Raw genomic sequence first — 15,000 nt, 5'->3', positions numbered from 1 at the left:
TTCTATTACTTTGTTCAATTTTATTCTGTCTATCTAGTACTCCAGACTGTCCATATAGTCTGGACCGGTATTTTCTGCCTTGAATTCTATTCTATTCTATTCTATTCTATTCAGCTAGTCCAGACAGTTATGTTTTGGTTTGTTGCACTGAATTCTACACTATTGTATTTTATTCTGTCCTTCTAGTCTACAGTCATATTTTCTGCAGTTTTACTAAAGTTTATTGAATTCTATTTTATCCATCTAGTTTAGACAGGTATTTTCTGCTTTGTTGCACTGAGGTCTATTTTATTTTATTTTATTCTATTCTATTCTAGTCTATTCTATTTATTTAGTCCACACAGGTATTTTCTGCTTTGTTGCACTGAGGTCTATTTTATTTTATTTTATTCTATTCTATTCTAGTCTAGTCTATTCTATTCATTTAGACCACACAGGTAGTTTCTGCTTTGTTGCTCTGAGGTCTATTCTATTCTATTCTATTCTATTCTATTCTATTCTATTCTATTCTATTCTATTAATCTAGTCCAGACAGGTATTTTCTGCTTTGTTGCACTGAGGTTTATTCTATTCTATTCTATTCTATTCTATTCTATTCTATTCTATTCTATTCTATTCTATTCTATTCTATTCTAATCATTTAGTCCACACATGTATTTTCTGCTTTTGTGCACTGAGGTCTATTTTATTTGATTCTATTCTATTCTATTCTATTCTATTCTATTCTATTCTATTCTATTCTAATCATTTAGTCCACACAGGTATTTTCTGCTTTGTTGCACTGAGGTCTATTCTATTTTAGTCTAGTCTATTCTATTCATTTAGTCCACACAGGTAGTTTCTGCTTTGTTGCTCTGAGGTCTATTCTATTCTATTCTATTCTATTCTATTCTATTCTATTCTATTCTATTCTATTAATCTAGTCCAGACAGGTATTTTCTGCTTTGTTGCACTGAAGTTTATTCTATTCTATTCTATTCTATTCTAATCATTTAGTCCACACAGGTATTTTCTGCTTTGTTGCACTGAGGTCTTCACTATTTTATTTTATTCTGTCCTTCTAGTCTACAGTCATATTTTCTGCAGTTTTACTAAAGTTTATTGAATTCTATTTTATTCATCTAATCAAGACGGGTATTTTCTGCTTTGTTGCACTGAGGTCTATTTTATTTTATTCTATTCTATTCTATTCTATTCTATTCTATTCTATTCTATTCTATTCTATTCTATTCTATTAATCTAGTCCAGACAGTTATTTTCTGCTTTAGTGCACTGAGGTCTATTCTATTTAATTTTATTATATTATTTTATATTATATTATTTTCTATTCTATTCTATTCTATTCTATTCTAATAATTTTGTCCAGACAGGTATATTCTGCTTTGTTGCACTGAGATCTATTCTATTTTATTTTATCATTTTATTGTCTATTCTATTCTATTCTATTCTATTCTATTCTATTCTATTCTATTCTGTTCTGTTCTGTATAGCATGTACATATATTTTCAGGTATCAGATATTCTGCAGATCTGAGCTGATCAGGTACTGTAGATGTGGTTCAAAAAATGGTTTTCTCGGTTTCTCTGCCGTTGATAATAATCTCATTAACCCTGAGCATGCCGGTCATTAGCACGGTAGCGCTGCACTCTGGGTTCCATTAAATGTTCACTAGCTAGTTTTCTAATCATTCACCAGTCACTCTGAGTAATTAGCAATAAATTCTTAATGCGGCTTTTCGAATGGAATTTGTGCTAATGTGTTTCGCCTTTAACTTGATGTAATTTAACAGGCCCTGAATCCACTCGTTCTTTCTTTCCCTTCTTCAGCCCTACAATAGAGGTTTTGTTCTATTGTTAGGATTGTTTGATTTAGCGTCGTTAGACTTTGAACTTTAAACTTTAAACTGTGAACTTTAAAACAAAGAGCATGTCATATTTTTTATCTGTTGATCTCTGAGTTTATAACTTTGAGACTTATATATATATATGCGTGTGTTTGTGTGCGAATGTGTGCATGGGTGTTTCCCAGTACTGGGTTGTGGCTGGAGGGCATCCGCTGTGTAAAACGTATGCTGGATAAGTTGGTGGTTCATTCCGCTGTGGTGACTTCTGATGAATGAAGGGACTAAGCCAAAGGAAAATGGCTGAATAAATGAATGAATAATATTTACATCAGTAATGATTTGAAAATCAAAAAATATTTAGAATAAATAATAACAAAAATGATTAAATAATTCCTAAAATAAGGTGCTTTACAATAATAAAAATAAAATAATAATAATGTTGCAAATATGATACACAATTTTTTTTTATTTTCACAGATTTTCTGGCATTTTTGTATATTGCAGTATACCCAATATTAAAATTTAGAAAAGATAACAATTATCCTTATTATTTTAAACAATTAATGAATATATAAATAGTTAATTTTATTATTATTATTATACATTAGTTTTCGGAGAACACTTTTATAGAATGCACATAAAAATGAAAAAAATCAGATAAAAACATATAATACACAAAATTATCAAACATAATAAAAAAAATTACATTTAATTTAATTATCAGGTAAAATCTATAATGATATATTTTTATATATGCATGGCATACATTTGGAAGCGTACAGTATTATGTAGAAATTTAATGTTTTAATTACAGCCAGGTGCACTTTACACTCACCGGCCACAGGTACACCTGTCAACTGCTCGTTAATGCAAATTTCTAATCGTTACAACCAAGGTATGGTCGGGTCAGAATTTGGCATCAACAATATGAAAGCATGGATCCATCCTGCCTTGTATCAGCGGTTCAGGCTGGTGGTGGTGGTGTAATGGTGTGGGGGAGATTTTCTTGGCACACTTTGGCTCTATTAGTACCAACTGAGCATCGTGTCAATGCTACAGCCTACCTAAGTATTGTTGCTGACCATGTCCATCCCTTTATGACCACAGTGTACTCATCTTCTGATGGCTACTTCCAGCAGGATAACACACCATGTCATAAAGCGTGAATCATCTCAGACTGGTTTCTTGAACACGACAATGAGTTCACTGTACTCAAATGGCCTCCACAGTCACCAGAGCTCAATCCAATAGAGCAAGTTTGGGATGTGGTGGAACGGGAGATTGGCATCATGGATGTGCAGCCGACAAATCTGCAGCAACTGTGTGATGCTATCATGTCAATATGGAGCAAAATCTCTAAAAATATTTCCAGTAGCTTGTTGAATCTCTGCAGGATTAAAGCAGTTCTGAAGGCAAAACGGGGACCAACCTGTTACTAGTAAGGTTTACCTAATAAAGTGAGTGAGTGTATGAATTATCAGTTATGTTTATCTATTTTGATTATCAAGGGACACCAGTGGAACCTTAATATATAGAACAAGCAATAATACTACAGTAATGGAAATCTAAACACAGGGCAAGGGGGTCTAATTGTGGAGAGAGAGCGAGAGAGACTTGAGCAGGAATGCAGAGTGTGTGTGTGAGATGTGTGTGACGTATGTGTTTGCATGTGTGTGTTCATGAGCTCGAGAGCATCAGTATCTCTGGGTCAGAAGTGCTGCATGTGACGTCATCCGCATCCAGCTCTCCGTATCCTTGGAGAAAAGGCTCCATGGTGACGGGTTGCTATAGCGATGCTGGTTTGGGGAATAGCGGGGTGTGATATCTGCTGAATGAAGACCGACTCCATGGAGAAGCTTCTGTTCCTGTGCGGAGCCAGCGGAGAGCCGGTATCATTTATTGTTACGTGTGTGTGTGTGTGTGTGTGTGTGTGTGTCTGTCATGCATCTACGTTCAGCACTGGAGGGCTGTGTGTGATTTTAAAATACACATATAGACTAATGACGATCGTGTTTCTTCGGCAGCGCGTGTGTTTGCTGTTATGAAACCTGTGGATCTGTGTGTGTGTGTGTGTGTGTGTGGTTTGCATGCAGATGGAGAGGTCTGTATTCCTCTGGAGCAGGAGAATGTGCTCTGCTTTAATCTCTTCTGTGTTTTTCTCCTCTGTTCTCTTATACTGTACTCGTATTTTCTCTATCTAGTCCAGACTGATATTTTCTATTTTGCTTCTATTCTATTCTATTCTATTCTATTCTATTCTATTCTATTCTATTCTATTCTATTTAGTTCAGTTCAGTTCTCTCCATCTATCTTCTATTGTATTTTCTCCATCTAGTCTAGACTGGTATTTTCTATATTGCTTCTATGACATGCTTCTGTTCTATTCTATTCTTTTCAGTTCTCTCCATCTATTTTCTGTTCTATTTTCTCCATAGTCTAGCCTGCTATTTTCTGTTTTCCTGCTATGTCATGCTTCAATTCTATTCTATTTTCTTCATCTATTTTATATTCTAGACAAGTGGTTCTCTAACTGTGGTACGTGTACCATTAGTGGTACGCGGGCTTCCTTCTAGTGGTACGCGGAGGAATGAAATATGTCATGTACATGCTACATATATTTCAAAATGTATCAAATTATGTATATAATGTGCCATATATGACATATAGCCTATATTTCTGAGGTAATCTGCCACGTTGTTTTACTGTGCAGAGTTGTAGCTGCTTTACTGGGCCGACTACTCTACTGTATTTCAATACTGCTCATTTTGGTGGTACTTGGAGTGGTACTTAATGAACAAATTTTGAGAACCACTGTTCTATACTATATTTCTCAATCTAATGTACATTAGTATTTTCTGTTTTGCTTCTATGACATGATTCTATTCTATTCAGTTTTCTCCGTCTATTTTCTATTGTATTTTCTCCATCTAGTCTATATTTGTATTTTCTATTTTGCTTCTATTCTATTCTATTCTCCATCTATTTTTTGTTGTATTTCCTCCATCTAATCCAGACTGATATTTTTTTTTCTATTCTATTCTATTCAGTTCAGTTCTCTCCAACTATTTTCTATTGTATTCTATTGTATTTTCTCCATCTAATCCATACTGATATTTTTTTGTTTTGATTCTATGAGATGATTCTTTTCTATTCTCCATCTATTGTCTATTGTATTTTCTCCTTCTAATCCAGACCGATATTTTTCTATTCTATTCTATTCTATTCTATTCTATTCTCTCCATCTATTTTCTATTGCATTTTGTCCATCTAGTCTAGACTGTTATTTTTTATTTTGCTGCTATGTCATGCTTTAATCATATTCTATTTTCTCCATCTTTTTTTCTATTGTATTTTCTCCATCTAGACTGGTATTTTCTGTTATTTTCTTCATCTATTTTATATTCTAGACTGTATGTTTCTCCATCTAATCTACATTAGTATTTTCTGTTTTGCTACTATGTAATGCTTCAATTATTTTCTATAGATTAGTATTTTCTGTTTTAATTTCTATTTTACTATGATATATTCTATTTTCTCCATTTATTTTCTAGTTTATTGTATGTTTTTTTTCTATATTACTCTATTTACTCCATCTGTTGTTTATTCTATTTTTCCCAGTCAGGCTGGATTGATATTTTCTTTTTTGCTTTTATGATATGCTTCTATTCTATTCTATTCTATTCTATTCTATTCTATTCTATTCTATTCTATTCTATTCTATTCTATTCTATTGATGAGCTTCTATTCTATTCTCTTCATTTAGTCTAGACTGGTAAATTTTGTACGGCTACTAGGTCATTCTTCAATTCTATTCTAATCTATTCTATTCTAATCTATTCTATTCTATTCTATTCTATTCTATTCTATTCTATTCTATTCTATTCTATTCTGCTTTCTCAGTAGATTTTCTATTCTATTGTATATTTTTTTCTGTTTTTATGTAGTCTAGGTTGATATTTTATATTTTGCTATTGTGACATGATTCTATTTCATTCCATTCTATTCTTCCATATATTTTCTATTCTACTCTTTTCAATTCTATTTTCATGGTATTTTCGTTTTTGCCACTTTGAGCTTTTATTCTATTCTCTCCATCTAGTCTAGACTGCTAATTTGTTTTGCTACTAGGTCATGCTTCTATTCTATTCTATTCTATTCTATTCTATTCTATTCTATTCTATTATAGACTAAACTGCTTTCTCAGTATATTTTCTATTCTATTGTATTTTTTTCTGTTTTTATGCAGTCTAGGTTGATATTTTATATTTTGCTATTATGACATGATTCTATTCTATTCTATTTCATTCCATTCTATTTTTTCCATAAATTTTCTATTATACTCCTTTCAATTCTATTTTTTATAGTCTAGACTGGTATTTTCGGTTTGGCTTCTTTTTGAGCTTCTATTCTCTATTCTATTCTCCATTCTATTCTCTCCATCTAGTCTAGACTGCTAATTAGTTTTTTTTATTCTATCCCTTTCAATTCTATTTTCTCCACCTAGTCTAGACTGGTGTTTTTGATTTTGCTTCTATGATGAGCTTCTATTTAGTTCTGTTCCCTTTTCTCCTTCTATTCTAGACCAATACTTTCTATTTTGCTGCACTGAAGTATATTTTATTTCTATTGTATTCTATTTGCCATCTATTATATAGTGGTATTTTCTGTTTTACTGCACTAAACTGTATTCTATTCTATTTTGTTTCTATTCTCTTCTGTTCTATTCTAATCATCTGTATTAATCCTATCTAATTTATTCTATGCTATTGCATTCTCTTATTCTATTCGATTCTATTCATCATTATTAATAACATCTTATTTATTGATTCTATTATGCTGCATTCTCTTATTCTATTCCATTCTATTCTATTCATCTGTATTATGGATTAATATCATCCTCTTATGTATTCTATTTTCTTCTTTTTCTGTTGTACTCTATTGTGTTCATTTCTACAGTATATTGTTTTCTACACCACTGTACAGTTTTACCATTCGTCAGGACAGGTATTTTGTCTTACTGCACTGAGGTTTTATTCAGTTTTGTTCTGTTGTATTCTATTGTACTCTACACTCCTGTGAGTATCCAGACTGTGGTTGATGTCATTGTCTTATTGATCTAACAGTCATCGGCTGCAGTTTCAGCGAGTGAGATGACTGTAAATGACAGAAGCTGTGTGCTGCACGATGTTTATTGAATTTTGTGGTTCTCTTAAGATTCAGCTCTACAGGGAATCTCAGTGCTGCGTTCAGTAGGGCAGTAGGTGGTGCGTGTGTGTGTGCATGTGCGTGTGTGTGTGTGCGTGTGTTTCTATGCTTTTATATTTTATTGTATTTTCTCCATCTATTCCAGACTGGCATTTTCTGTTTTTCATCTATAATATTATTCTATTCTATTTTGATTTCTGTTTTATTTTATTCTGTTTTCTTCATCTAGTCTAGACTGGTCATTTCTGTTTTGCTGCTAAGACATGCTTCTATTCTATTGTATTCTTTTGTTTTCTCCATCTATTTTCTATTCTATTGTTTCCATCTGTTCTTGATTGGTATTTTCTGTTTTGATACTATGGCATTCTTCTATTCTATTCCATTCTATTCTATTCCATTCTATTCTATTCATATATTTCCTTTTTTATTTAGTTTTCTCCATCTAGTTAAGACTGGTAATTTCTGTTTTGCTACTATGTCATGCTTCTATTGCATTGTATTCTATTTCCATTTTTCCTATCTATTTTCTATTCTTTTCTACTCCATTCATATCTATAAATCTACTTTCTATTCTATTCTATTCTATTCTATTCTATTCTATTCTATTCTATTCTGTTCTGTTCTGTTCTATTCTGTTTTCTCCATCTAGTTTAGACTGGAAATGTATGCTTTGCTACTATGTCATGCTTCTATTGTACTATATTCTATTTTCTCCATCAATTTTCTATTCTATTCTGTTTTTTTCGTCTAGTGTAGACTGGCAATTTTTGTTGGTTCTATGGTTCTATTCTATTGTATTCTATTCTGTTTTCTCTATCTATTCTCTATTCTATTCTATTCTATTGTATTTTCTCCATCTGTTGCTATTATCAGACTGGTATTTTTTGTTTTGCTACTAAGATATGCTTCTATTTTATCCTATTTATGTGTTTTCTATTCTGTTCTATTCTATTCTGATCATCTATATTCTATTCTGATTATCTATATTTTATTCTGTTCTATTTTATTCTGGTCATCTATATTTGATCAGTTTTCTCCATCTCTAATTTATATTTTGCTACAAAGATACACTTCTGTTTTATTCTATTCTATTTTTTATTTTATTTTATTAAATTCTATTTATTTCCTTATTTATTGTTTTCTTCGTCTAGTTTAGACTCGTATATCTTTTTGCTGCTAAGATATGCTCCTATTCTATTTTATTCTATTCTATTTTCTCAATCTAAGTTCTATTCTATTCTATTCTATTCTATTCTATTCTATTCTATTCTCCCCGTCTTGTCTAGACTTACATTTTCTGTTTTTTCCACTGTGACATGATTCTGTTCTATTCCATTCTATTATGTCTCCTTATATTTTATATTATCTTTCTATTTTTGTATTTGTTTATACTCTAGACTGATATTTCACGTCTTTCTAGAAGCTATCATGATGGGCTTCTGTTTTATTCGGTTCCATTCTATTTTCTCCATATATTCTATTCTATTGTATTTTCTGTTTAACTGCATCAATGTTATTATTAAGTTTTGATCATCTGTTGTATTCTATTGTATTCTATTCTCCAGTGAGCATCTGCACTGCTTACCGTACATCTAGTCTAGACTACTCTACAGACTACTCCAGATTATTGTAGGGTATATATGTGTGTTTCTATTCTATACTATTTTCTCTATCTAATCTAGACTGGTAATGTCTGTTTTGATATTAAGACATGGTTGTATTCTGTTCTGTTCTTTTCATCTCTATTCTATTCTGTTCTATTATCTTTATATTCTATTCAATTGGGTTCAGTTTTCTCTATCTAGTCTAGACTGGTAAATTCTGTTTTGCTACTATGACATGCTTCTATTGTATTCTGTTCTGTTCTGTTCATCTCTATTCTATACATTTATATTCTATTCTGTTTTATTCTATTCTTTTCAAATCTATTCTATTCTATTTTATTCTATTCTATTTTTTCATCCATATTCTATTCTGTTCAGTTTTCTCCATCTAGTCTAGACTGGTAATTTCTGTTTTGCTACTGACATGTTTCTATTTTATTGTATGCTATTCTATTCTATTTTCTTGATGTATTCCATACTGGTATTTTATAATACATTTCATTCTGTTGTGTTATATTGTACTCTGTTCTCCAGTGAGCATCTGGACTGTTCACGTCTAGTCTAGACTACACTACAGTAAGGCGTGTGTGTGTGTGTGTGTGTGTGTGTGTGCTTGAGTGAACTGCAGACTGTATTGCTGGTTTTTCCTGGTGTAAATTAGGAGCTCTTGGGTTTGGCGTTTGCGTGCTTTTATAGTTCAATATGCATCGGTTGTTATTGTGGTGTGCTACGCTAACTGTGCCATGACGTGTTGGCTAATGTGTTTTTTCCCTTGTGAGTTCTCACATCTGCTCCGGAGTGTTTGAACACGGCATGTGCACGTGTCAACTGTGTGTCTCCTGCTGATATACAAGAGACACACACACACACCTGTACACTGCTGTATAGCCTATTCATTCTGTTATTTTCTAACATATTGTTATAGCATTGACACCGCGATGTGTGATTCCGCTATAGTCAAATCACAGGATGTGCAATGCAGGGTCAGGATTACAGATGACCACGCACAACAGTTCTGAACACATGAGAATTGTGTAGTTATTTCAGTTTAATCATAGTTAATTCATAATGCAGAATATACTGTGGAAAAGCTAAATATCGCAGTGTCAGCTTTTTTTTTTATATCTGGAAGCCCTAACACACACACACACACACACACACACACACCTACACACACCTGTACACTGCTGTATAGCCTATTCTATTAGGCAGGTTCATTCTATTATTTTCTGTTTCTCTACTGTTCTAACTCGTTTTAAATATTCTGGTTTTAGCACTGACGTCATTATTCTGTTCTATTCTATTCTATTCTATTCTATTCTGCTAATCCAGTCTGTTCAATTTCATTCTTTTTTTTACACTCCTGTACACATTGCAATCAAGTTTAAAATATACTGGTACTGAGAAAGTCACTGCTCTATTATATTCTACAGATTCTATAGGCTGATTCATTCTATTATTTTCTATGTCATTCTGTTCTTCTCTGTTTTCACACTTGGTTATTATTCTTTTCTATTTTGCCTGTTCTATTAGTCCAGTCTATTATAATATTGTCTATATCATTCTTTTTTCTCCACTGCTCTCACTTGTTTAAAATGTTCAGGTTTATAGCATTTAAGTCATTATTCCATTTCTATTTTCCATTTCATTCTTCTTACATTACTGAACTAATTTCCATCTAGTCTAAAATGTACTGGCACTGAAGTCTCTATTCTATTCTATTCTATTCTGTTCTATTCTATTCTATTCTACTCTGCTGATTCATTTTTTATTTTCTATATCATTCTGTTTTACTGTTTTCACTTTTTAAAATGTTGTTCATTTCCCTGATATCATTATTCTATACAATTCCATTCCATTTTATTCTATTCTATTCTATTCTATTCTATTCTATTCTATTCTATTCTGCTAATCCAGTCTGTTATTTTCCTGGAATGGAATACAATGGAATGGAAGCAATATAATAGAATAGAACTGAATAGATGGCAATGGAATAGAAGCATTTCAGAGTAGCTCAACATCTTTCGGTCTTGAAGCAATGCACAGAATGGAACAGAATAGATTTCAAGGCAGAAGATGCATGTCTGGACTAGATGGTCAGAATAGAATAGAATAGAATAGAATAGAATAGAATAGAATAGAGTTCAATGCAGAAAATACCTGCCTGGAATAGATAGTTGGAATATAAAATAATGCAGTGGAATGGAATAGAATAGAATGAACTTCAACACAGAAAATACCTGTCTGGACTAGACAGTCAGAATAGAGTATAATGAAATAAACTTCAATGCAGAAAATACCTGTCTGGACTAGACAGTCAGAATAGAATATCAAATAATGCAGTGGAATAGAATAGAATAGAATATACTTCAATGCAGAAAATACCTGCCTGGACTAGATGGTCAGAATAGAATAGAATAGAATAGAATAGAATAGAATAGAATAGAATAGAATAGAATTCAACGCAGAAATTACCTGTCTGGACTAGATGGTTATGTAATGGAATAGAATAGAATAGATTAAACTTCAATGCAGAAAATACCTGTCTGGACTAGACAGTCAGAATAGAATATAAAATAATGCAGTGGAATAGAATAGAATAGATTTCAATGCAGAAAATACCTGCCTGCACTAGATGGTCAGAATAGAATAGAATATAAAAGAATGGAATATAATACAGTGGAATGGAATAGAAGATCTTCAGAGCAGCAAAAAAGCTTTCTCTCTGGTATAGAATAGAAGAATACAATAGAATCAAATAGAGCAGCAAAACAAAGTACCTGTCTATTGTAGATAGGGGGAATAGATTAAAACAGAAGTGCAGAATAGAAGCTTATCAGATGAGCAAAACATAAAATACATGTCTACACCAGGAGGACAGAATGCAAAAGAACAGAATAGAACAGCAAATTAAAATGTGTCTGGACAAGATTAAAAGAGTAGAATAGAATTACATCAGATCAGCAATGCAGAAAATACCCGTCTACAGTAGATGGACAGATTAGAATAAAATAAAACAGAGCAGAAGCATATCAGAGCAGAGAAACAGAATAACTAGATGCATAGAATAGAATTAAATAGAATTTGCCTCAAGTGAGTGGGCGGAGCTGTAGATCTTTGTTGGTGCACATTGGTAGCCTCATAGCATCATGGGTAATGTATTGTTTCTGGAATAATTCTGCTAGGCGTGAGTGTTTTAATAAAAGTTGTATAAATGTGAGCGGACCGCTTCAATAAACACACATCGGTTAACAACCTCAGAGCTCACAGTAGCTTTCGCTGTAAACATGAGAATCTTACTGTTAAATATCAATCAGAGTGTGTATTTTACTCGCAGCTGTGGGATCATTGTTTCTTGAGAGAATGTAAAGATCCAGTTCTCTGTCTGCATTGCTGAGAGTAAATGTGAATATGTTTGTTCACTGATTTATTGATAATGTATTGAGGGAATGCTTTACTCATCATTTATTCTTACTGTTGTTTTCTCTCAGTTAAATGTTGAGGACAGAAACGACATGTTACCAAAATCCAGACGAGCTCTCACCATTCAAGAGATCGCAGCGCTGGCCAGATCTTCACTTCACGGTACACACACACACACACACACACACACAGACACGCACAGACAGAAAAACATTTGCACACAGAAACACAGAGACATCCACACATACTCAAACAAACAAACACACACACACACACAGGCACATTTGCACATTAAAACACACACACACACACACACACACACACACACACACACACACACACACACACACACACACACACACATACAGACAGACACATTCGTACACTAAAACACACACACACATTCACACCCACACACACACAGACACATTCACACACAAACAGACACACATACACACAAACAAACACAGACACACACTCACATACACATACATATACACAAAAAAACAGATACACACACACACACACACACACACACACACACACACACACACACACACACACACAGAGATACGCATGCAAACAAACAAACACATAGACATATGCGCACACACACACACACACACACACACACACACCTTCACACACACATAGATAGACACATTTGCACACTGCAACACACAAACAGAAACACACACAAACAAACAAACAAACACACTCACGCACACACACACACAGAGATACGCATGCAAACAAACAAACACAGACATATGCGCACACACACACACACTTACACACACACATAGATAGACACATTTGCCCACTGAAACACAAAAACGAAACACACACACACACACACACACACAGAGATACGCATGCAAACAAACAAACACATAGACATATGCGCACACACACACACACACACACACACACACCTTCACACACACATAGATAGACACATTTGCACACTGCAACACACAAACAGAAACACACACAAACAAACAAACAAACACACTCACGCACACACACACACAGAGATACGCATGCAAACAAACAAACACAGACATATGCGCACACACACACACACACACACACACTTACACACACACATAGATAGACACATTTGCCCACTGAAACACAAAAACGAAACACACACACACACACACACAGAGATACGCATGCAAACAAACAAACAAACACATAGACATATGCGCGCACACACACACACAAACACACATAGAGAGAGACACATTTGCACACTGAAACACACAAACAGAAACACACACAAACAAGCAAACACACTCACACACACACACAGAAACAGAGATACGCATGCAAACAAACAAACACATAGACATATGCGCACACACACACACACACACACACTTACACACACACATAGATAGACACATTTGCCCACTGAAACACAAAAACGAAACACACACAAACAAACACACTCACACACACACACACACACGCAAACAAACAAATACATAGACATATGCGCACACACACACACACACACACACACACACACACTTACACACACACATAGATAGACACATTTGCCCACTGAAACACAAAAACGAAACACACACAAACAAACACACTCACACACACACACACACACACGCAAACAAACAAATACATAGACATATGCGCACACACACACACACACACACACACACACACACACACACACACACACAGAGATACGCATGCAAACAAACAAACACATAGACATATGCGCACACACACACACACACACACACACACACACACACACACTTACACACACACATAGATAGACACATTTGCACACTGAAACACACAAACAAGCAAACACACTCACACACACACAGAAACAGAGATACGCATGCAAATAAACAAACACATATACACACAAAAAGATATACACACACAAACACAGACGCACACTCATATACACATTCACAAAAACACACACACACACAAACACACACACAGAGACAGAGAAACATTTGCACACAGACACACACAAACATACAAACACATAAACATATGCGCACACACACAAACACAGGCACACACACATGCAGACACACGCACACTGAAAAACATAAACACAGAGATACACACACACAAACGCAGACACACCCACATACACAAAAAACAGAGATATACACACACAGACAGAGAAACAGTTGCACACAGAAACAAACACAGAGACACACACAAACAAACAAACATACACACAAACACAGAAATACGCATGCAAACAAACAAACACAGACCTATATGTTCACACACACACACACACAGACACACAAAAACACAGAGAGACACATTCGCACACTGAAAAACACACAAACACAGAGATACACACACACACACACACACACACTCTCCTGACTGTCAGTATGATCAGATTATTGCTCCTGCATTATGCAGTGTGTATGTCACTGACCTCTGCATTGTGTGCGTGTGTGTGTGTCCATGTGTGGTCTCTGTGTGTGGTCTCTCTGTGTGTGTTCAGGAATCTCACAGGTAGTCAAAGATCATGTGACGAAGCCCACAGCGATGGCGCAGGGCCGCGTGGCACACCTGATCGAGTGGAAGGGCTGGAGTAAACCCAGCGACACGACCAACGCTCTGGAGACACACATCACATCGTACTCACACCTCACTGAGGGAGAGCAGGAGGCACGATTCGCTGCCGGTCAGTGTACACACACACACACAAACACACATCACATCGTACTCACACCTCACTGAGGGAGAGCAGGAGGCACGATTCGCTGCCAGTCAGTGTACACACACACACACACACACACACACAAACACACATCACATCATACTCACACCTCACTGAGGGAGAGCAGGAGGCACGATTCGCTGCCGGTCAGTGTACACACAAACACACACATATGCACACACACACACACA

General features: G+C 34.6%; 1 protein-coding gene across 5 annotated transcripts in view; it reads left to right on the top strand.

The window, feature by feature from the left end:
• The window catches only part of fam131ab (family with sequence similarity 131 member Ab), a 53,581-nt gene that overhangs the window by 24,987 nt on the left and 13,594 nt on the right, over positions 1-15,000 (top strand). For 4 of the 5 annotated variants that reach the window (XM_073922639.1, NM_001100155.1, XM_073922637.1 and 1 more), the window contains 2 exon segments: positions 12,144-12,237; positions 14,591-14,773. In XM_073922639.1, coding sequence (XP_073778740.1) covers positions 12,168-12,237; positions 14,591-14,773 — 253 coding nt within the window. In that variant the 5' untranslated portion in view covers positions 12,144-12,167. 5 annotated transcript variants of the gene reach the window in all.

This window comes from Danio rerio, chromosome 15 (genome assembly GCF_049306965.1).
Source record: "Danio rerio strain Tuebingen ecotype United States chromosome 15, GRCz12tu, whole genome shotgun sequence".
Lineage (NCBI taxonomy): Eukaryota > Metazoa > Chordata > Actinopteri > Cypriniformes > Danionidae > Danio > Danio rerio.
The sequence above is the reverse complement of the archived record's forward strand: the minus strand, read 5'-3'. Positions and strand labels throughout refer to the sequence as shown.